We start from the raw sequence: 22,038 nt of genomic DNA on the forward strand, positions 1-22,038 counted from the left end.
GAACAATGAAACAAGGACATCATAAAAGGAGTAGCCTAGCCCTTATGGAGTATGACGTCTACAGGAAAGTGTTACTATGATAGCAGCCACCCTGGTCTCCTTGGTGCAAATAATATGAAGCTGACACACACACATCCTATAGGCCTACACTCATGTCCCTGTCAATGTGAACCACATTGTATCCACAACAGCAAATATGCTCTCTAAATCAGTAGCAGTACATTTCTCCCTGCAGCCATGCTGTCTTTGACCAGATGGATATCACTGAAAGGATTAGAGAGCATTAACTCTCACAGATGAGCTGGGAGAGAAGGCAGACAGACATTAAAACCCATGACAAACAATGAGTGGCAGTGTAATCCTCCAACACCATCTATGGCATTCCCTCTATGCCATAGATTCTGTGGCAATCATCACACACAAAAAGCACAGAGAAAGATGTTGCGTAAATTGGAATGATTTATTCCATCACAACTTCAAAACATGTACATTGCTCCAAAAATAATTTGACAAAAAAGCAAAATATATATGCTTTATTTTCAACAGACTTTAAAAATGGCACGTAACGACAGATTGATTGACACAAATTAAATAGTGCAGAGAACCTTCTGATTAGGATTTATTTGTACTCTCATATTACATATATAAATATGATTCAAGAAATGAACGCCTGTGTTCAAAGCAGGTCATTGGACCCAACGTTCTCATTCAGCAGGTAAGAATTACAACACTTTTCATTTTACAGGGCCTTGAAACAAGAGAACACACAGGAAGTCACTGTACCAGTTTGTATTTACAAAGTGCAATATATATATATAGAGAGAGAGAGAGAGAGAGAGAGAGAGAGAGACACACACACACAATATGGGGAATCATTTTCAGCCCTTTTCACAAATGATCTTGAAACCAGAGTGACTCAATAATGCTAATCAAAGTCGTCCCTGAACTGAAACGGTGCCAAAGCAATACAGTACATCTCCACGGAGAGTACAAAGGACCGACAAAAGGCAATGTTACGGATCAACGATAGACCTTGTCTAAGTGGATAACATTCCCTTATTAGATGAGGAACAGTATCATGATGCTCTGGGGGCAAATATAGTTATGTTATAAACACTGGTAGTTGACGTGTACAGTATTACAACTGCAAAGTGTTGATAGTCAAACACATTTCAGCTAAAAATGTGGTGGTACAGCTTCAGATTTCACACTTCAGTACAGGTTATTCAGTCAATAGAGGTAATACTATTTTGGCAACACATAAGCCCCACTTACAATGTATACACCAATAGAAAAACAACAAAATGTGTCAATTGTGCAAATAATACCTGTATGCTAGGTTACGCATCCTAGGTGATGATTATGATTGTTTATTCTATCCTCTGACCCAGAGAATGACTACTCATTTAAATACGTAAACAATGTATAGACTGCGACTGTGACCCGCTGGAGGATATAAGGTGTAGAGCTGCATTGCAGTTATCTAAATGTCAACCAGACATTCTCTGACAAGAGAGCCATGGGTCAACAGTCCTCAGAGAGACAGGTGGCACATCAAAGCACTTTAACTCTCATCTGAAGTGTGTTTACACTGTTATAATGTGTTTTGAATGATTTACAAAGAGTTCCTAATAACTCTCAATGTACACCAGAATCATCTTTCCTCAAAAAGGCACAGTATTAGTCATCATCATGACACACCTCGTGAACAAAATCAAAGATGCCCATTTAAAACAAAATGCAGTAGTGAGCAGTTGAAATCCATTGGTAATAATCCAGCCATTTATGGAAATGCTCTGTAGATGCAGTCTTCAACTCCCATTGTGGGTAGTAGGGTTTCACCGTAGTGGAAGACAACCAGTCATACTGAAGAAGTTTGTACTATGGCTCCGGGCCCTGGTCTCTGGCTGCAGCTGTTGGAGCAGATTGCATTAAAAGTCTGTAACTGCTGTCGGCTGGAGTCTTTAAACCAGGTTGTACTCCTTTAGATTCAGCTGCAGGATGAAGTCCTTGACAGCGGCGAAGACAAATCGAATGTTCTCTGTGTCGGTGGCACAGGTGAAGTGGGAATAGATGATTTTATCGCTATCTGGATTCAGATCCAGAAACATCTTCAAGATGAATTCTCTTCCTGCCTGTGGGTCCTGCTGGGGTCCTGAGAGGAGGAGATACGATTAGTTATGATTCATGAAATTATGACAGATGTTTTTTTTTTTTTACTGTTATATCGGTCTAAAGCGATACATATTAAATATTGTTTCATTTCCGGTTAATGGAACAAGGTATTGGCTCAACAGGACTGAAGAGGATGGTCTTTGAAAGTGTACTGCCCACCGATTGCCTTAACTGGAACAGTGTGTGTGCTGTTTGAGGTTTAACCATGATTGTTTGTGAATGTCCTTCTGTGGCCACAGGGGACAAAGAGGTTGCAAATTGCACCTTCAAGGATCGATTATAGGCCATAAGGGGCAAGGTCATGTAAATGGTGTTAGACGGCTACATCGTATATACAATACTTTATTTATGGTGAGTATGCTATTAATAGGGTTTATTGCAGGTGTTTTTATCTATACACTATATCAGTAATACAATCACTGAATGCTAATCCATTTTGCATTGGTAGCTTATGATCACATTTAGCTGGTCCATGCAAATGAAGCGCTTGTCATTTTGTCATTAGGTCCATGAAAAGAAGGACTTCTTACCATCATATTCAGGGAAGTAATCCACCAGATGTGAGAACAAGATTTTCTCCTGCAATAAGTCAATCTTATTTAAGAATAGTATGATTGAGGAATCTTTAAACCATGGGTAGGTTATTATTGTCCTGAACAATGCTTTGCTTTCCTCCATTCGATTCTGTGAAAAGAAAATGAACACACACACACACAATGTTAAAGAGACTACTGGTATTTGAACTCATTTTTTTTCTTATTCCATCAAGGGTGTGTTGGACCCACTGATCTACACAGTCAGTGTGGACAATTACTTTGCAGTGATTGGGCATGATGCAAATACTGTGCAACAACCAGGCTTTGAGTGTGTTCCAATAATTATTAGTGACTGAAGGGCTCCCCCTACAGGTGAACACTGAGCACAAACCCTGAGTTGGTCAAAGTCCAGTTTAAGTAGCAGGTGTGTTACAACAAAAAAATACTTTCAAACAGTGCGAAGGGTATTCTCATCAACAACAAAAAATCTCAGAGAACACGTAGGCTGGTCCCAGATCTGTATGTGCATTTAGCCAACTCCTACAACTATTGGAGTTGTCGTGCAACAACGGTCGGAGGGGTTGGCTGAAGTAGAGATCTGGGAGCAGGCAAGGTCCAACTCCAACCCTATGAATGAGTATGAATGGAGATCAGCTGGGGGGGGGGGGGATCTGGGTCATCTTCACATAACAGGTTTGGGCTTATTAAACATTAGCGCTGGAACAATGTGCCTCTGTGTTCGGACTGACTGGTTGATTGTCTTTCTCGGTTGATCCTCTCCTCCACTAGAACAGAGCCAGTCATAGAGAGATAGCAAGAGGCAGAGAGTTTGGCCAACTTTCTAGTAAGATGTCATGGTTCTGCCTCTTAGCAGTCCATCTACCCATTCCTGAGTTCAAGCAGTACAGTTGGTTAGCACAGTTTAAAATGGTCAATATTTTGCGGAATGTCATTGGTCAGCATTATCCATGGAGGCTCCAACATGGCTGCCGTGGACTGATACAATGTCCTCTAAGAACATCAATGCTTTGGACTGTTGAAAACCGCAATGGCCAAACTCACCTCATTGTCAGACTCTACCAGGACCTGGTCATATTCACTGAGAGCCACCAGGAACATGATGGAGGTGACATTCTCAAAGCAGTGTATCCATTTCCGTCTCTCGGACCTCTGGCCACCCACATCCACCATCCTGAGAACAGCAGCACAGCACGATGATGTTTAGGGGAAACGCTCAACAAGCAGGTATAGAGAATAAAGAGTAAACTCTTTTTCTAATGGGTTATGATGAGTTATTAAAATGTCATTAGTATGTACTGAACTGTAAAGCATGGAACAATGTCAATTTGTATTTGAGTAAATCAAAATGATGCCTCTGATAACAGTTTAATCTTCTAGGATAATCTTGATTACTTGTGTTCACCAGACAGGGAGACAGTAGTAGGCTATGTGGATGCTTACCTGAAGACCACACTCTGGAGGTCAAAGGGGTACTCGATGATGCCTGTGGTGGGGACCCGGACCCTGAGCACATCCTGCTGGGTCGGCACATAAGATGACTCAGCTATACGGTCCAGTGAATTCAGGTAGCTGAAAGGTCATGAGAGGGATGGGGTTAGTATCATTATTATTCTGTTTACAGTTCTGTTACTCATTATATCACTTCTCAGAAAAACACAGAGGTCATAAGATACGTAATCTTTCACCCGAGCAACAATAGGAAGCAATCTGGTCATTGGACCTCTTCATTGCTTACCTAAATCTGCACAGCCTGTTATGTATGAAAATGAGATGTTTCTTAACATAACTGGTATTGGACACAGTGGAAACTATTTGGCAAGAGTTAGGGAGTAGTTATTTACTGGTGTCTGTATCTAGTCACTATTTGGCAATCTAGACTAAAGGCTGGTAATGGTGACTGCTTTACTCACTATTTGGCAGAGTCTGAGAGCTGGTATTCCCTCTTCCGATCATAGCATTCCTGGATCCCTGGGTCATTCCATAGACTCTTAATGGCGTCAATGTACGGATTTGTAAACGTGATCTTCTCCACGTCCACTTCAATGACAATATTTGCATGGCCCTGAAAAAGGTGAGAGAAAGACAAAGAGAAGGGGAAAGAGATCATTACTTGAGAAACGTAGAGAGGCATTTATCTGAGTGATCACATTCTTGTAAATGGCAGGCAAGGGATTGTGTTAGCTTGGCCCCAAACCTATCTAGAATTTAAATGGGTGTTAGTGTGAGGCAGGCAGCACATAGCAGTGAATTTGTATGATTATTATATGGAGGTTTTGCGGGATAGAAAGGTCAGCAAAGTATATTTGTCTCTCATGGAGATTCCCTACTTTATGTGTGGGCCAACAGTCAACGACGTGTACCTTTTACAAGACCTTGTCTGTCATCCTGCTCAGTAACTAATGACATCATCAGCTAGGCAGAAAGTAAACAAATTTACATATATCATAATGACATCACCTAACCCCTTACTACAAGCCTCACTGAGCCTCGAGAAACGAATGAAAGGTCTGTACAAACATGGGCCTAGCCACTACAGCTAGGGTCGCGAGTTTTTTCTGACAATGTGACCTGCCAAGAAAGCCCCCAGACGAGGGGTCTTCAACCTTTTCTTGCCCAGGCACTCCCCTCCAGCCAAACCGGTGGCCCAGGGACCCCCATCATACGTTAGAAATATGTTTCATGTCTTATCATAAGGTGAATGATAATGGCAAGGAGAATTAATCAACATTTCTAAACGAATAGACTGGGTAGATAGTTATTCATTCTTTTGCAGCGACTGGTGCTCACGGGTACTTTTTAACAGCCTATGTCAGGTACTCCAGTGAGTGTAAATAGCTCCAATGAATGTAATTCGCTCAATATTAGGAATTGAGAACTAAAGTTAACATCATTAGAAATAAAATAGGAGACTATTTTATACTGTAGGTATGTAATTCAAAATGTGTTTATTATGTGATTGCTAGCGATATTCATAAAAACTTCGGGGGGAATATACTTTTTGATGTTTTTATTTTTGGGACCTCATGCAGTACCTCCGCAGACACCTAGTGGTCCGCAGACCCGAGGTTGAATATCCCTGCTCTAGACTAGAGGCTATGACTAATGCTCATAGTTTTTCCAGGTGAGATTGCAAGGTGTGGAAAAACACAGGTCCATAAAATGTATTATGGTGCAAAAACTCCTCACCAACAGACTTGTGGGCGACCAACACCAAATGTTGACAATAAACAGGCAAAGTCGGTATAGATTAAACAACAAAAGGGTTACCTGGTTGCCTTCACACTTGTAGGGGATCTGCAGGGTCTCCATAGCATGGACCATGGTCTGCATGGCAGTGAAGATGTTCTGGTACACCAGCTTGGTGAAGCCTCGCTTGTCGTCCTCGGAGTAGCCCGTCCCATGGATGATCCTCATCTGCTTGATGAAGGTACTCTTCCCACTCTCACCAGTCCCTGGGGAGAAAAAAAGCTCGGAGATTAACTGTTTCACTTTTAAATCCCTACTTTTAAACACCATTAATGTGTGCAGTGGCTCTCTTCTCACTAACCCACACAGTAGCCGGAGGTTGCTGATGAAAGTGAGGCACATTTTAAGCTTATAATAGTGTCATCTTTATATTGTCAATTTCATGAATAAGTGAAATTTAGATTAAAGCAATTGCAATTCGTCACATGCTACGGAAGAGAGGGACTGTGTTGGCCATTAAATGTTGATACAAAAGTGTCCGAGGGTTTGGCTACTGTGTGTGCATTGTATGTACAGTATGTCACTGGAATAGATTTCTGATCTACTAATTTAAATGGGTGGTGATCCATGACAAGATTCGATGATTTCTAAGAAATGTGTCCCCCTCTGCAATTTTAAACAACCTAGTGTTTATTGTAGCAATTGTAACACTTCCTTAGTTGCAACTACATTGGCCCGTTTGCTGTCAACCATCTTTCATTGAGTTATCATTTATTTTACTTCCAGCAAGCTGACAGTTGTGAGCTGGTTGTGTGAACATATTCAAGTTATATAAACATCAAAGAGTACAAAAAACAATGCACAACAATAAACATAGTTTTCTTGGCAATATCTAATTTGAATATAAGTTCAAATTGCCATGTTTATTATAGGCGTGTACATTGAAATAACAGAGCTAACCGTGTAACAATGATAGTCATACAATGAAACAATGTTTAAAATAATGATTCAATGTCGTATCAGTGCTTTGAGTGGGGATTCAGAACTTAGTTTACCGAGAAGCAACAGCTTGAATTCGCGGTTCGAGTCTTTCTTGTCCCGGCGAAGCTGCCTTTCGATCTCGTCGTTGATCCGCCGAGCCTCCTTTCCTTCTTCGCTGAGGCAACAGGCCCCTACGGAGTTCAAAGTCATGACTCCCTTGAAAACACTTTGGCTACTTTTGGGTCGAAGAGGTAAACCTATATTCCCAAAGTGAAAGAAAACAATTATAATTTGTAAAGATATTTATATTTCTAAAAATACTTCCCTCAGCTCAGGCTGAATTTTCAGTACAGTGCCACACAGACTAGGCAGTAAAAGCCAAGCGCAATAATAACGCAAATGCAATTCCCAGATGTTTTTTTAAACCTTTGGCAGAAATAGACCACGTTGTTTTCTTTTTATATAAACTGCGGTCCTCCAAAGAAATGCAGTAGCAGCCAAATTGGGTAGCAGTCAATCTGTGGAAGAATGAATAATTAAATACCAGCACATCTTCACATCCAAATGTTGAACTCCGGGCGTGGTGAGTGAATATGGCGGACTTTTACTCCATATCGCCACAAATGTATAAAAAACTAAATTCCATTATTGCACGGGAATATAAAAAAAATCATCTCATGCCACAATATGGTGCGTTTGAATTTGTCTTCATTGAAAATAGTCTGCTTAACTTTGCTCCATTTTTTCTATTCTCACCTTTGCTTGTCCAATCTTGTAATACAGGCTACTCTGTAACCTATGTGAACCTAGCAGCAAAAGGGCAAGAGCCTTCCAAATAAAAGTGCTCCACACAGAAAGGTACATGTAAAACATTTTTCTTCATCCACCCTCTTCATTCTTCTTCAACTTCATCACTCATCCTAGTCTTTATTTGCATTTTTCCACATCATGCTAATCTACATCGTAATCATCTTCACTAAATTTAAAAAGTGTGGGCCTATTAGAGTGAGGGAGGGTCGGACAGTCTCTCGTAGTAGAGGACTCTTATTTTGACACAATTCTAGCCATTATTGCTGCAGCTGCCGTGTTGTGCTGGCGTAACGCAACTACACTCAAGACCCGATCCATGTGACGTTAGGAGAGGGTGTGTTTAGATGGGAAAGGCTCATGAGGGCATGTCGCGCCAGCACGTTACTGTAACCAAGTTACCCATCCAACAATTTTACGAGTGTAAAGTATGTCTGATAAAACATTTCACGATAGGCCGGATAACAACACATTTGTCGGTAAACTTTCCAAATGTCGACAACACACACCAGACGGTCGATAAAATGAATGATGCGAGAAATCGCGATGGAAACGCCTTGGCTTTATGCGAAAATATTGATATACGAATCATATCGAAGTAAACTTGGTTATACGATGATATGTTGTGTGGTCCTCCCAGTACGACTCTGAAAATAGTAAGTTTTTAGGCTACAGATTAAGTTACAGATACATTTTAACTTCACAAGTTGGTGAAAGTGCACGCGGTGATCGATGCTACTTTCCAATAAATATCGAGCGTCTTATTCTGGAGACATGATCGACGCTTGGCTGCCTTTTGAATACATATAATATTCTCATGTAGGCTATCCTACCCGCACCATATTTGCTAGCTGTTGATTAAAGCGCATGTGGCAAGACCAAAGTGCTCATTCGCAATAGGTCTACAACGCAAACCATCAGTAGAGAAACCCATTTAACTTGTATTCTGTACATTGGCAAGAAATTATGTGCACTACGTCATCACGCACAGACTTTTTATCCGCAACAGGTCAATATCATGGAAATGTCTCAGGTGGGGAAAATGTACAATTGTTTTTATGCGGATTTTATAATAATGACATGAAAATCTGTCGCCAATTGGATGGAAACCTAGCTGGCAAATAAAAACGGTGGGCAGTCCACTACCTACATATATATTGGATTTATGAATAGGCCTATGGGCTAATTTTACCAATCTTAAATGTATCATTAGGCTACATGTTATTGCCTACTGTATGTTGACCATACAGAACTTAAATTTGATGTTACATTGTTGCACATTAATCTTATGCTGCATTGAAGTGTTAGTCGGAATTAGGAAATGTCAGATTTGCTAACTGGTTGTAGTTATACACGTGCAGCGTTCAAAGAATCAGCAAGTCGGAAATGTCCAAGTTTCGACTAGCAAGTAAACAGTTCATTGGTAATTATGATGCGTTAGCCCTACATGTCATAATTGAAAATGCCTGCCCTCCACCACAAGTTTAGTAAAAGGTGGCACAGATTTTATTACTCAGACTTCCAGCAGATACTACAGACAGGGATAGAGCGAACATGCCACTCAAAAGGACAGAAAGGCTACATTTCCCTTGCAAACTGACTGGCGTCTACAAAGATCCCATCTAAAATGTAACAAATGCTTACAAACTGACACGAAAGCAAGTCTAAATGGATCAGAATGTCAATTATTATGTATGCATGAGTTACATCATGTCCATCCCTATGAGTGGCTTGTTAAACATCTGAAATCAGGTAGAAAACTAAACTCAAATTAAAAATCAACAGTACTTTTCCTTTTGGCCCCATCAGTCTACCAACAAAATAAAACAATCTTAGCACTTATTCATCCTATGAAATGATTACTGTATATTTCAGTTTTTATACAGCACCTAGTCTTTCAGTTAAAAAAAAATAAGCAAAAAGAACCTACATTTATTTTTTTAATCATAAAATGTTCCTTACAAAACAAGATTACATTCTGCATGCTGTACTGACTGGGGGAGGAGTGGCTCAGGGGAGGCGGAGAGAGAACACATGAGTTTACTCCAAGTACAGAACAGCACAAGAATCCAGAAAAAAAACAAGCAGCGCAAAAAATAACAGGGATTCATTCGACAGCTTTGAGAGAATTTCCAAACTTCTTCTAATTAAAAGATGGTGTGTTAAATGACCGGGGGAGAGCACATCTACCCAAAGCAGGGGAATGTTGGCTCTGAGGGAGAGAATGGGCATGGCAGTTTGGCTCCACTCCACTTCCCTGTTTAGAAGAACCGACCAGAGTACTGCTTCACACTGCAACACAAAACAGTGGAAAAGTGAATAAAGGAACCCCAGGAATCATTTCTAGAAGTCCATTATGTTCAATTTCATTTCAATTAGTCATGAACAACTATTTTTTTCTTCTTCCTTGATTACCACTGATAGGTGAGGAGTTGAATAGGTTTCCACCATACTGCGTTCACCGGAGAAGAGGAAAGGGTGCTAGCACGTGCCTGTTCTGCAGTAGATACTGGGCGTTCTGGATCTGGTCCTGTGTTCCATTGATGGTGATGATGCGGTCCTCTGAGCCCTCTAGTGGCTCGTCTATCTTGATGGACGCTCCCGACTCGTGACGGATCTGCTTGATCCGCTGGCCGCCCTTCCCGATGATGGAGCCGGCCAGCTACGACAAGTGAGGAGCCAGGGTTACTTTTCCCCAACAATGTGATTGGCACAATGACACCCGGGTATAGGGGGCAATTTCAACGATGTATGAATAGAGGCTTATGTGGGGAGTTTCTGATCAATCGGAAATAATCTTAACTCTTTTTTTCTCCAGTACATATTTTATGGAAGTGTGTGTGTGGTGGTAAGATTATGCTTAGGGACTGCTATTTGATCTGTTACTCACATCTTTGGGGATGGTCACTTGTGTTGTGATGACAGGACCCCCGATGTCACTGTATGACCCTCGGCCACCTGGAGAGACCAAGAGATATCATTTAGAATTTATCCACTGTTGTGGGGAAAGTCATCCCTTTATAAAACGACAACAAAATACAGAAGCAACAAAATGAGACATGATACAAATGTGATCCATTTGCACTCACCAGACTGAAAGGGCTCCCACGAGGAATTATTGTCTTTGAAAAGATGGAGGAAAAGAATAACAATACGTCACATTGTGGCTGACAGACTACATAGACCAACAGGGTGACAAAGGACAGGGGGAGAGCTGGTGGTGCTTACTGGACAGAAAGGTCTTTACCCCGACCTAAGAGACATTCAAACAGGGTAGAGACTACCGTGACCAAAAGTAAATGTGGAAGAGAGGAGACTCACCACCATATCCACCACTCTGTATTCAGCAGGACATGGGGAAGAGAGAAAGACAAAATGAGAAGCTTATTACAACACTGAAACCTATATCAAGTCAATACTGGTTTACATTTAAGATTGTGCTCCATAATTTGCGCATATGAATCTTAGCTGCCCTATTCATTTTCGACTATGTACATTATTGGTACGACCCTACCAACCCTGCCCGGAAATCGCTTTGGTTTCACCTCAAGTTCATTTGTTAGTTTAGCAGCTCCAGACTATGTACTCAGCTGCTCCTTGGTAACCAAGGAGACAACTGTTGCCAGGCAACAAGAGGCCTAACCAGTGCGCTCGCTCGTTGAAGAGCAGCGCCACAGTGTCCAAACCACAGTGCTTTCACTAGAACAGGAAAACAATACCAATCCATTTCCATAAGTAGAGTAGCTACGACAATCCAAACTGTGTCGACTTGCCTACTATTATAACACCAGGCAATTGACAGACTAACTCGCTCTACCATGCTTAAACCCTTATCCAAACACATAAATGCTGAGGTCACTCACCATGCTGTTGTAGCGGTCTCCTGGTCTTCCTCTCCTGTCGCTGCTTAGATAAGATGGGAGGTTGTCAGGGTTAACATGGCATGAGATGGAGAGGGTTCAGTTTACCACCTTCAGTGGACAGACAGTGTCCCCCAAACCAACGGGCTGACAAGTCTATACAACACAAGTGTGACAAGTCCTTCTTGGCTTGTCGTTTAGCCACCCGAGAGTGTGAAGAGCCACAACAACTTGTTTTGGAATCAGTATTCATAAGTGGACACCGATACAGACGTGGTGTTCATATAGTCATCCACTTATAGGATACGAGGTCATGTTGACAGAATAGCTACTGTGCCATGGTTAAAACCATATTGACACCCATTAAATCAACAGAAGAGTAAACCCAACATTTAACTCCACAGCCGAGAGCTCCATTCTCCAAAAAACTATGGGGATTTGGAGAAGTGGAGAAGTTTCACTCTAACCACTCTGCAGTTGTTTCCTTTTACACAAATTACTTACTTTGGTCTGTCGTCCATGTTGCCGTGATAACTCTGGTGGGAGAACCGGTCCCCTCTGCAAACAAACACAACACGGGAAACATGACTCAGTGGAACTGTGTCATAAAAGATTACTTTAAGGATTAGTCTAACAGTATGACTTGGGTCCATATGATCGCGTTAACATAGGAGAAATCCCTGAGATTATGTATATGACTAACAGTAGTGGGGAAGCTGTGACACTTACACACAGGGGAAGGTACACGGTTAGATTTTTTTTACTGAGTAAGTGAATGTGATAAAAAGAGGTAGCCATAAACAAACAATCCAATGAAAGAACAAAAAGGAAGCTAAGCTCCTTACCCTCCTCTTGGGGGTGGTGGTGGGGGGAGGGGCAGGTTTCGAGCCCGGCTCCCTCCACGCCCTCCTCTACCTGGCAGGGGAGGGGGCGGTCCCCGACGAGGGCTCATGTCGTCATAGTCCCGTCTGGTGGGGGGCATAGGTCGGCCCCCGCGGCCGGGGGGCATGCGTTCAAAGCCCCCCCTGCCCCGCATGGGGAAGCCCCCCATGGGCCGCCGGCCCCGCTCTTCGTAAATCATGGTGAAGCCGCCGTAGTCATACGTCTCGTCGTAGAAGTTGGGGTCATAGGGCTGGGCGCGCCCTTTGATAGGAGCCTACAGAAAGATGGATAATACTATTGAGATGCTACATGTATGTAGCCCTGTGAAGAAATGTAGCTCTGAAATGACTACAATGTCCACAACTGTTGTAAATGGAATATGTAAAACAAACAAAAAAAGTGTCTGCTGATAAATAGGTACAATTCTAGTATAAGTGACTGACTTTCAGTGAGTTTCCATGTTTAGACACTGGTGATGGGGAAGTGTGTTGTGGTCACCGGCTCAGAACTCTCACCCACCTCAGATACCAAGTCCAGGATAACTTTGATGCATTCAACAACACGGTCTGGCTTCCCTCCAACCAGAACCACACGGTCAGTGGACTGAGGACAGCACTCCTGGAACAGCTTGATGGTGGTCTGGGTGTTCTGGTGGAGACAGAGGAAGCTCAGCATGAAATACACCCGCAACACAGGAAGACTCCGCACAATGCCAAATGTTCAAAATGGGTTTGACCCTTCTTCAGCTTTGAACATGAAATAATATTCATCTTCCAATACACTCCCCATAGCCATCTAAGGACAAGTGGGCAACAACGACAATGATTAAGGACTGATCAAGCACATGCACTCTACATTTCAGCTCATCTTTAACCATGACTATGGACTGAGTCAAGTCAGCATTTTGAAACCAGTGGTGTACACACGACAGACAACAGGATCTTACCTCTCTTAACTCCTTTATCTTGGCACCTTTCACCCCGATGATTCCCCCGGCCAAACTCTGATGGATCAGCAAACGCAGCTCGCAGTCAAAATCAATCCCGTTATAATGCTGGTACTAGGAAAAAACAGGTACAGATCAGTCAGGTCAAATACGGCCTTTAACTCTCGACTGAGGAGCAGGAAAAATACAAACCTACACATGTACTGTATGTCTTTGGAGGCCACGGGGGACTCACCTCTTCCAGAGTAGGGATGATCTTCAGCAGAATCTCTCCGATAGTGTCAATATCTGCACTCACACTCAGGATCCTGGTAGGGAATGGCATGTGGCCAAAGGTAATGAGGCAAAACAGAAAGAAAATAAAAAACAGAAGTAAAATAAAAACTTACTTTAAGACTAACACTCACGTGAAGGTCACACAAAGAGTTAAAAAACAAAAAGCAAAGGAAGAAGAGGACTGCTGTATACTGTACATCTTTTGGCTTTCCCAACACTGGACTGAAATACGAGCAACTTGACATGCACTCGCTTATCTCACATTCAACAAAGAAAGACAGGAAGATTGGAATGGGGCAGGTTTGGCAGGGCGTTAGATTACAACGTGAGGCACAAGGCTGGCCACAGTCAGGGGGGAGAGAGAAGCCTTCTTTTAATCATCATGTGCAGCAATTTAAAAAATATAGAATAAACTCGCCATCACAATCGTGCCACCGGCACACCTTCTCATAGTGACAGGGGGTCGGGGGTAGAACAGAAACAAATAAAGAAAGCAGGGGGTGGGGGATGCGAGTGGTAACCACTAGGTGGCGGACAGGAGCGAGGGGGGGAATGAGAGGTTTGGCAGGCAGTCTGGACCGATGGGGGGGCCTGAGAGAAACCAAACAGGGAGATGCAGCACAAGGGGGGGGAAAAAAAGAGACGACAGTGATGAGTGACAGAGTGGGCGGAGCTTGAGCGCTCAGATCATGAACAGTGATGTTGAGAACAGTGGGGTGGGGGAGGGGCGCAGGGGGTAGGGGGGAGCAAGATGGGCCAGAAGGACAGAGCGAGAAATATCATTGGCTTTCCTTTCCACAGTTCAAGACGAATAATATCACAGCAAGGAAACATCCAACAGTTCAATATGAACTACTGAAAGTGGAGGATTATTATTTTTTAAATCTCCCTCTGTACGGGACAAGTGACTTCATTTATAGTGACTAAAAAAGGTCAAAATTAAATGGAAATACCTAAATGTGGGGGGAGAAGACAGAAAGATTCAATGGAACAATACACGTCTCCTGATAAAAGGGGAAGGGGAGGGGTTCTATATGTAAAAAATGTTAAAATGAAACAGAAGGCAGGTTATCAAAGACATGTTTCTCTGTTCTAATCAGGCAGTGAGGCAATAACTGGTGGGACATACCGCTCTGGGCCACTGCTGTCAGGGACTGATACACTGGCATTGTACTGCATTGGCCGTGGAGGTTGGCATTGGGCAAGGGCATTCAATCACATGATGTCAAGTAAGGTGCCCGTTTAAGGAGGGGCACGTTTGTGGGCGGGCGGCGGGGCGGGGCGGGGCCAACCGGGGTGTCAGGTGGGCGGGCGGGCGTTCAGGGGCGGAGGTTGGGCCAACGTCAAGGTGGGCAACGCAGGAGGGGCATGTCGATCCAGTACATGGGCAACGGAGGAAGTAAAGTAAAGGAGAGGGAAGAGGGGGAGAAGGAATACATTTTAATTGAATACACGCTATACTCCATCACTATACTGCTTTAAAAAAATAAAAAATAAAAAAAGAACAACGGCGACTAGACTGAGCTCTAACAAACACACTGTTAGCTAAATGGACTGCATGGCTATAGAGGTTGTAACAGACTATAGGTCCGCTCAGGCTTTGAGACACCAGTTGAAGGGACATCGCCACAGTCCGGTATAGTTTCAAGGCCGTAAGGGGCATTAGAAATCACATTCAGAGTTCAGTAGGGAGAATCGTTTCCTTTTATCTGAACCATGAGAATGCCCCACCCACCCTCGACCCCAAATCTGGTCCAATCAAGCCAAACCATGTCTGTCCACATGAGCCAACCTATAGATGTGCCATTTGGGAAAGCGAGAATCTGACTACTGTATAAAATAAAGCTGCAGTTGTCCCTCCAAGTGTTCAGACATGCACCATTTGACCAATCAAGTCAAACAATGACAGTCAGTCTATAGATGGGAGATTACCTTTATCAGAGGAAAACCATTTAATACAGGGATCACGTTTGTTTAATAGGGCTCGTTAGGGTTGTCATTAGAAATGGGGTTGCTGGATACCATAATGTCTATGAAAATGTTAGGTATACAACGTCAATTATTAGTGATGGGAGAAAAAATAACAATAGTTACATATCACAATATTTTTTGACAATATGATATTTATACATATACAGTACGCCCAGAAAGTATTCAAAACCCTTGACTTGTTCCACATTGTTACGTTACAGCCTTATTCTAAAATATATCAATCAACACACAATACCCATAATGACAAAGCGAAAACAGGTTTAGACATTTTTGCAAATGTATTAAAAATTAAAAACAGAAATCTTATTTACATAAATATTCAGAACCTTTGCTATGAAACTCAGAATTGAGCTCAGGTGCATCCTGTTTCCATTGATCATCCTTGAGATGTTTCTACAACTTGATTGGAGTCCACCTGTGGTAAATTCAATTGATTGGACATGATTTGGAAAGGCTCACACCTGTCTATATAATGTTCCACAGTTGACAGTGCATGTCAGAGAAAAAACCAAGCCATGAGGTCGAAGAAATGGTCTGTAGAGCGCCAAGACAGGATTGTGTCGAGGCACAGATCTGGGGAAGGCTACCAAAAAAATTCTGCAGCATTACAGGATCCCAAGAACACAGTGGCCTCCATCATTCTTAAATGGAAGAAGTTTGAAACCACGAAGACTCGTCCTAGAGCTTCCCGCCTGGCCAAATTGAGCAATCGGGGGAGAAGGGCCTTGGTCAGGGAGGTGACCCAAAACCCGATGGTCACTGACAGAGCTACAGAGTCCAGACATGGGAGAACCTTCCAGAAGGACAGCCATCTCTGCAGCACTCCACCAATCAGGCCTTTACAGTGGAGTGGCCAGACGGAAGCCACTCCTCAGTAAAAGGCACATGACAGCCCTCTTGGATTTTGCCAAAAGGCTCCTAAAGGACTCTCAGAACATGAGAAACAAGACTCTGGTCTGATGAAACCAATATTGAACTCTTTGGCCTGAATGAAAGGCATCACATCTGGAAGAAACCTGGCACTATCCCTACGGTGAAGCATGGGGGTGGCAGCATCATGCTGTGGGGATGTTTTTCAGCAGCAGGGACTGAGACAGATCCTTGATGAAAACCTGCTCCAGAGCGCTAAGCACCTCCGACTGGGGCGAACATTCACCTTCCAACAGGACAATGACCCTAAGCACACAGCCAAGACAACACAGGAAATACAGGTGTGCCAAGCTTGTAGTGTCATACCCAAGAAGACGTAAGGCTGTAATTGCTGCTAAAGGTGCTTCAACAAAGTACTGATCTGAAGGGTCTGAATAATTATATAAATGTGATTTCAGTTTAAATTTGCCAACATTTAAAAAATAGTTTGCTTTGTTATTTTGAGGGGGTGGGGGGTTAATCCATTTTAGAATACGGCTGCAATCTAACAATGGAAGTCAAGGGGTCTGAATACTTTCTGAATGCATTGTACATATTTATTTGCTACTGTAGGTAGCATTAGCTCACGCTAGTCTGCTGTGCCAAAACTCTGGTATTTCATCCTATAGCTTGTTCTCCATCTTTTTGTAGTAAGCCAGCAACTTTATTTCCCTGAGTGATCAAAACTCGTCCTTATGCTCCCCCTTGTCTCTGCAGCAGACATGGTGAACAATAATACATTTGGAATGTCCAATCGCAATACACATAGAATTGTGACAATCATGAGAATCGCAATACATATTGTATTGGCACCCAAGTATTGTGATATCGTATCCTGAGGTCCCTAGCAATTCTCAGTCCTAATAATTATAGATTTACAGCAAATCCCCTGGTCGAGGAAAATATTTGATGATGCCAATTCTGTATACTCACGTCTGTGCGTAAGGCTTTTATATTCTTGCCACCCTTTCCGATAACGGCTCCAGCATTCTGAGGGGAAACGAGGGTTTTACTTAGGGACAGAATAATGGGTCAGATTGTTCCATGTCTATCATTCAGCAGACTATCAGGAATTTCTGATTTTAAAAGGAATAGGTCTAAAATCCCATTTCTGTTGCCAGGCTTACTTTGCTCTGCAGCAGTACCCGCAGCTCAACCATCTCGTCTGTGTTGCGAGAGCGCTTGAAGGCCTGCTCCTCGTCCATGTCCTCGGCAGGGCGTTTACCTGGAGGGAGAAACCTGGAGCGTTAGCCTGATGCTACACTGTGCCCTATACATGTTCCAGCCAGGTGACAGCATCTACCCAGCATGTGTTCAGCCCCTACCACTCCCCTTCCTGGATCAAAACTGGGCAGAACTGCTCCCAAAACAGCAGTGACTTGGACAGCAAAAAAAACATGGCCATCTGACATGCAATCATGGTGCCAGCATGCGGCTATACCAGTAGTCCCTTCTGTAAAGATTGACAACACTGCTTTTTTCCAATAGTTGATATGTCTGATAATGCATTGACAGAATAGCCTTCATGTCTTACCGTTAGTGTCAGTGTTGCTGAACGTGGTCTCTTCTTCCTGCTGCTCGATTTCTGTCTCCATTGTCTTGCACCAGCGGTGAAACGTGAACAGGCTCCTCTCTGTGGATCTGCTGTGGTGAGGCAACAATGGAAATAAGACTATGCCTCTTGAGGACTGAGGATGTGTCAGACAAGACTTCACCAATCCTGTCACTAATCAAACCTGTTGCCTTGCCCCTGCTTACAACTAAAATGATTTCCCAAAGGCTGGCAGCCGGCGATAGTCGTGTCATCTTACCGTCCAAATGCATTGTATGCAGCCGGCAATACATTCGTATCCCTCGTGGACCGGTTCTTACCTACAACATTCTCAATTCAGACAGCATAGGCTTTGATTTCCTCCTACCTAAATTATAATCCTGAATGTTCTGTATCACGTTCAGCCAATCAAGTTGCAGCAGTCAGTTTTTTCCACCCCTAACCTAATGCAGTGCTGTATCATTAGTGGAAACCAAGACTCTCTAGGTGGGTCTGCTGGTTTGGACTAGCAGAAGTTACTTTTCATAGCAGGTGAGGGAAAACTTATGGAGCAGGTTAGGAGAATTAGTGGAAGGTTGGTACGATTAGCTTATGGTTAGGATAAGGGTTAGCTAAAATTGTCCCGGACTCGAACATATCTAGTTACAGCCAGGTCTGCCTTGAGAACAGTCTTGGTTTCCACTAATGCGACGCTGCCAACTCAACAGGCTTGCTTAAAATGAACTGAACCCCTGGTCTGGGTTTAAACCCGATTGGCTGAACGTGATTGAAAACATCCAGCATTGGCTTTTAGCCACTCCAGTAGCATGGTGGTGGAAATGGAAAGGAAAGTACACATTTTCCCCCCGTTTTTTATTTTATCCACAGAGGATATGAATGTATTGGCGGCTGCATACAATGCATTTGGACGGTAAGATGGCACAACTTAATATCGCCATCTTCCGGTCTTTAGGCTACTTTAATTCCTATTAATGCTGTGCCACAGCGTAAAACATCCCAAATCACCGCCCTTAATACGAGTGTTTGCCGCTTGATGACATAGCTAAATGTAATGTTAACAGGTCATTAAATGAACACAGTACAGTCGCCCGAATTTTTTTAGGGGGTAGTTTGCCACCTCTCATTGTAACTAGCTAGATACGTTACTACTTGTGTGGGTGTAATGTGTAAGAAAGGGATGACATTAGCAAGTTAACGTATGCTTAATACTGATGAGGACAAGCTATTTATCGAGCTAGTTAACGTTAGCCAGTCAATGACCTAATGCGTTGCAACACTGGAAGTAATCTCGCTAGTAACGTTAGCTTGCTACCCAACTAGATTACTAGGTAGCTCTGAAGGCCTATAGTAGCTAGCTAGCTACTTCTGCACAAACACATTTACAGTAACGCGTTATATAACGCATTTTTTTGTCAAGAAGTCAGCTGTTATGTTTCTGTTAACCAGCTAATACATGGTCAGACAACGTTAACCAGGTAGTTATGATTATTGGCTAAATCCATATGTGTAACGTTACATGCGCTGTATGTAGCTAGGCGAGTTAGCAAGTTAGCTCATTCACACTAGTTAGCCAACTACAGTATAAAACTAGGGCCGTTTTGCATAGCTAAACGTTAGCTTGAGGAATGACTGACAACGTTAGCTACAATTTCCTCAACGGAGGTAACCGCAAACGTTTGGGAACTAAATTAACTAGGCTCGACTCCTAGCTAGCTAATATTAGCGATACAGTTCGAGGCGTGTCCCCAAATGAGCCCAAAACTGATTTCATTCCCCATTGACCGATTAAAATGTAAAATAAATAACGTTAACTAACAAACAGCCTCAAATAATTGAACGCGAACCACTAACCTATTTAGATTTTTTTAGCTAAACTAATATGAAACAAACCTGCAGCCAAATCGTGTTCTTCACAGCCAATTTTTGTCCTGAAATTGGTTGAACAATCTTCCCATTACAGTCGGGCCGCAAAATAGGGCGTCTGTCTTCTTTCACTGATTGGAGAGTGCAGATTCGAGATAACAAAATATTGTGCCGAGATTGGATAAATCAGCTGTCTTTCAAAATCAACACGTCTTCAGAGAAATGTGGGCTGCGTTTAGACAGGCAGCCTAATTCTGATAATTTTTTCCACTCGTTTTCAAATGTTATAGTAGCCTAGGCTATGGCTAATCAAATTTTATTTGTCACATGCTTCGTAGACTAACAGTTAAATGCTTACTTAGGAGTCCTTTTCCAACAATGCAGTTAAACAGAAAATTTGTCATTTATTTTATTTATTTAACCAGGTAGGCTAGTTGAGAACAAGTTCTCATTTGCAACTGCGACCTGGCCAAGATAAAGCAAAGCAGTTCGACACATTCAACAACACAGAGTTACACATGGAATAAACAAACATACAATCAATAATACAGTAGGAAAGTCTATATACAACATGTGCAAATGAGGTAGGATAAGGGAGGTAAGGCAATAAATAGGCCATGGTGGCGAAGTAATTACAATATAGCAAATAAACACTGGAATGGTAGAATGTGCAGAAGATGAATGTGCAAGTAGAGATATTGGGGTGCAAAGGAGCAAGATAAATAAATAAATACAGTATGGGGATGAGGAAGTTGGATGGGCTATTTACAGATGGGATATGTACACAGCTGGTGCTTAAAGCTAGTGAGGGAGATAAGAGTCTCCAGCTTTAGTGATTTCTGCAACTAGTGACACGAGGAATAACTCCACAGTAAATAACAATGTATGAAGAAAAAAAAACGTACAGGGAGTAACTGTACCGAGTTGATGTGCAGGGGTATGAGGTAGTATGTACATAGAAGGGGTAAAGTGTGGGTGTGTCCCAAGACACTGCATCGCAGTACAAGAGGCATCACTGCAGTACCTGGTTCGAATCTAGGCTGCATCACATCTGGCCGTGATTTGGAATCGCATAGGTTGGCACACAATTGGCCCAGTGCCGTCTGGGTTTGGCCAGGGTAGGCCGTCACTGTAAATAAGAATTTGTTCTTAACTGACTTGCCTAGTTAAATAGAGGTTCAATTTAAAAATAAATTTATTTAACTAGGCAAGTAAATAAGAAATTGTTCTTAACTGACAATGACTGCCTAACCCGAACAACGCTGGGCCAATTGTGCGACCGCCCTATGGGACTCCCAATCACGGCCAGTTGTGATACAGCCTGGAATTGAACTAGGGTCTGTAGTGACGCCTCTAGCACTGAGTGGCACTGCCTTAGACCGCTCCGCCACTCGGGAGCCCAAGTTGGGGTGTCATGTTGGAGTGTGTGGGTAGAATCCAGTGTGTGCAGTTAGTGCAAAAAAAGTGTCTGTGTTGGTGTAAGTGTGTGTGGGTAAAGTGTGTGTGTGTGTGCATAGTCAGTGCAAGAGCAAAAAGGGTTAATGCAGGTAGTCCGGGTAGCCATTTGATTAGCTATTTAGCAGCTATTTAGCAGCCATGTTTAGCAGTCTTATGGCATCGGGGGTTAGAAGCTGTTCAGGCTCCTGTTGGTTCCAGACTTGATGCACTGGTACAATATTTTGAGCCTTCCTCTGACACCGCCTGGTATAGAGGTCCTGGATGGCCGGGAAGCTCGGCCCCAGTGATGTACTGGGCCGTACTCATCACCCTCTGTAGCGCCTTGCAAGCCAAGATGCTCTCAATGGTGCAGCTGTATAACTATTTGAGGGCCCATGCTGAATCTTTACAGAACCCTGAGAGGGAAGAGGCACTGTTGTGCCATCTTCACACCTGTGTGGGTGTGAGGACCACGTTAATTCCTTAGTGATGTGGACACAGGAACTTGAGGCTCTTGGCCACGCTGTCATGAGTGAACAGGGAGTACAGGAGAGGACTAAGCACACACCCCTGAGGGGACCACATGTTAATGGTCAGCGTGGTGGATGTGTTGCC

At 42.9% G+C, this 22,038-nt stretch overlaps 2 protein-coding genes across 10 annotated transcripts; both read right to left on the reverse strand.

Moving 5' to 3' along the window:
- Positions 1-518: 518 nt before the first annotated feature.
- Positions 519-9,190, reverse strand: LOC139543728 (guanine nucleotide-binding protein G(q) subunit alpha-like). 4 transcript variants are annotated; one of them, XM_071350089.1, is made up of 9 exons: positions 7,656-9,190; positions 7,326-7,417; positions 6,974-7,156; positions 6,000-6,184; positions 4,643-4,794; positions 4,173-4,301; positions 3,774-3,903; positions 2,706-2,859; positions 519-2,155 (listed from the first exon to the last, which is right to left on the reverse strand). In XM_071350089.1, the coding sequence occupies exons 3-9, from the start codon at positions 7,107-7,109 to the stop codon at positions 1,965-1,967; spliced, it is 1,077 nt and encodes a 358-aa protein (XP_071206190.1). In that variant the 5' UTR covers positions 7,110-7,156; positions 7,326-7,417; positions 7,656-9,190; the 3' UTR covers positions 519-1,964. The 4 variants fall into 4 exon arrangements, with proteins under 4 accessions (XP_071206190.1, XP_071206189.1, XP_071206188.1 ...); XM_071350088.1 differs by having other exon boundaries at positions 6,974-7,417; XM_071350087.1 differs by lacking the exon at positions 7,326-7,417 and having other exon boundaries at positions 7,444-9,190.
- Positions 9,191-9,633: 443 nt separating this feature from the next.
- LOC139543727 (heterogeneous nuclear ribonucleoprotein K-like) lies at positions 9,634-20,158 on the reverse strand. 6 transcript variants are annotated; one of them, XM_071350085.1, is made up of 16 exons: positions 20,014-20,158; positions 18,106-18,215; positions 17,699-17,796; positions 17,505-17,561; positions 14,800-14,843; positions 13,630-13,702; positions 13,395-13,502; positions 12,968-13,096; positions 12,412-12,722; positions 12,071-12,124; positions 11,570-11,609; positions 11,028-11,043; positions 10,796-10,828; positions 10,597-10,664; positions 10,122-10,368; positions 9,634-9,998 (listed from the first exon to the last, which is right to left on the reverse strand). In XM_071350085.1, exons 2-15 carry the CDS (start codon positions 18,164-18,166, stop codon positions 10,165-10,167), a joined length of 1,296 nt encoding a protein of 431 aa, XP_071206186.1. In that variant the 5' UTR covers positions 18,167-18,215; positions 20,014-20,158; the 3' UTR covers positions 9,634-9,998; positions 10,122-10,164. The 6 variants fall into 6 exon arrangements, with proteins under 6 accessions (XP_071206186.1, XP_071206185.1, XP_071206187.1 ...); XM_071350084.1 differs by having other exon boundaries at positions 11,570-11,612; XM_071350086.1 differs by having other exon boundaries at positions 10,199-10,368; positions 13,395-13,508.
- Between the last annotated feature and the right edge of the window lie 1,880 nt (positions 20,159-22,038).

This window comes from Salvelinus alpinus, chromosome 18 (assembly GCF_045679555.1).
Source record: "Salvelinus alpinus chromosome 18, SLU_Salpinus.1, whole genome shotgun sequence".
NCBI lineage: Eukaryota > Metazoa > Chordata > Actinopteri > Salmoniformes > Salmonidae > Salvelinus > Salvelinus alpinus.

Bases quoted from the DNA above. Each gene is read 5' to 3' on its own strand.
- LOC139543727 (XM_071350081.1), bottom strand. From the start codon at position 18,166: ATGGAGACAGAAATCGAGCAGCAGGAAGAAGAGACCACGTTCAGCAAC. The intron at 11,613-12,070 runs GTAAGTAATTTG...ATCTTATCTAAG, and splicing joins AACATGGACGACAGACCAAA to CAGCGACAGGAGAGGAAGAC. The intron at 10,369-10,596 runs GTGAGTAACAGA...CACTTGTCGTAG, and splicing joins AAGTGACCATCCCCAAAGAT to CTGGCCGGCTCCATCATCGG.
- LOC139543728 (XM_071350089.1), bottom strand. From the start codon at position 7,109: ATGACTTTGAACTCCGTAGGGGCCTGTTGCCTCAGCGAAGAAGGAAAG. The intron at 4,302-4,642 runs GTGAGTAAAGCA...ATGACCTTTCAG, and splicing joins CTCTCAGACTCTGCCAAATA to CTACCTGAATTCACTGGACC. The intron at 2,156-2,705 runs GTAAGAAGTCCT...TCCTCCTCTCAG, and splicing joins TTACTTCCCTGAATATGATG to GACCCCAGCAGGACCCACAG.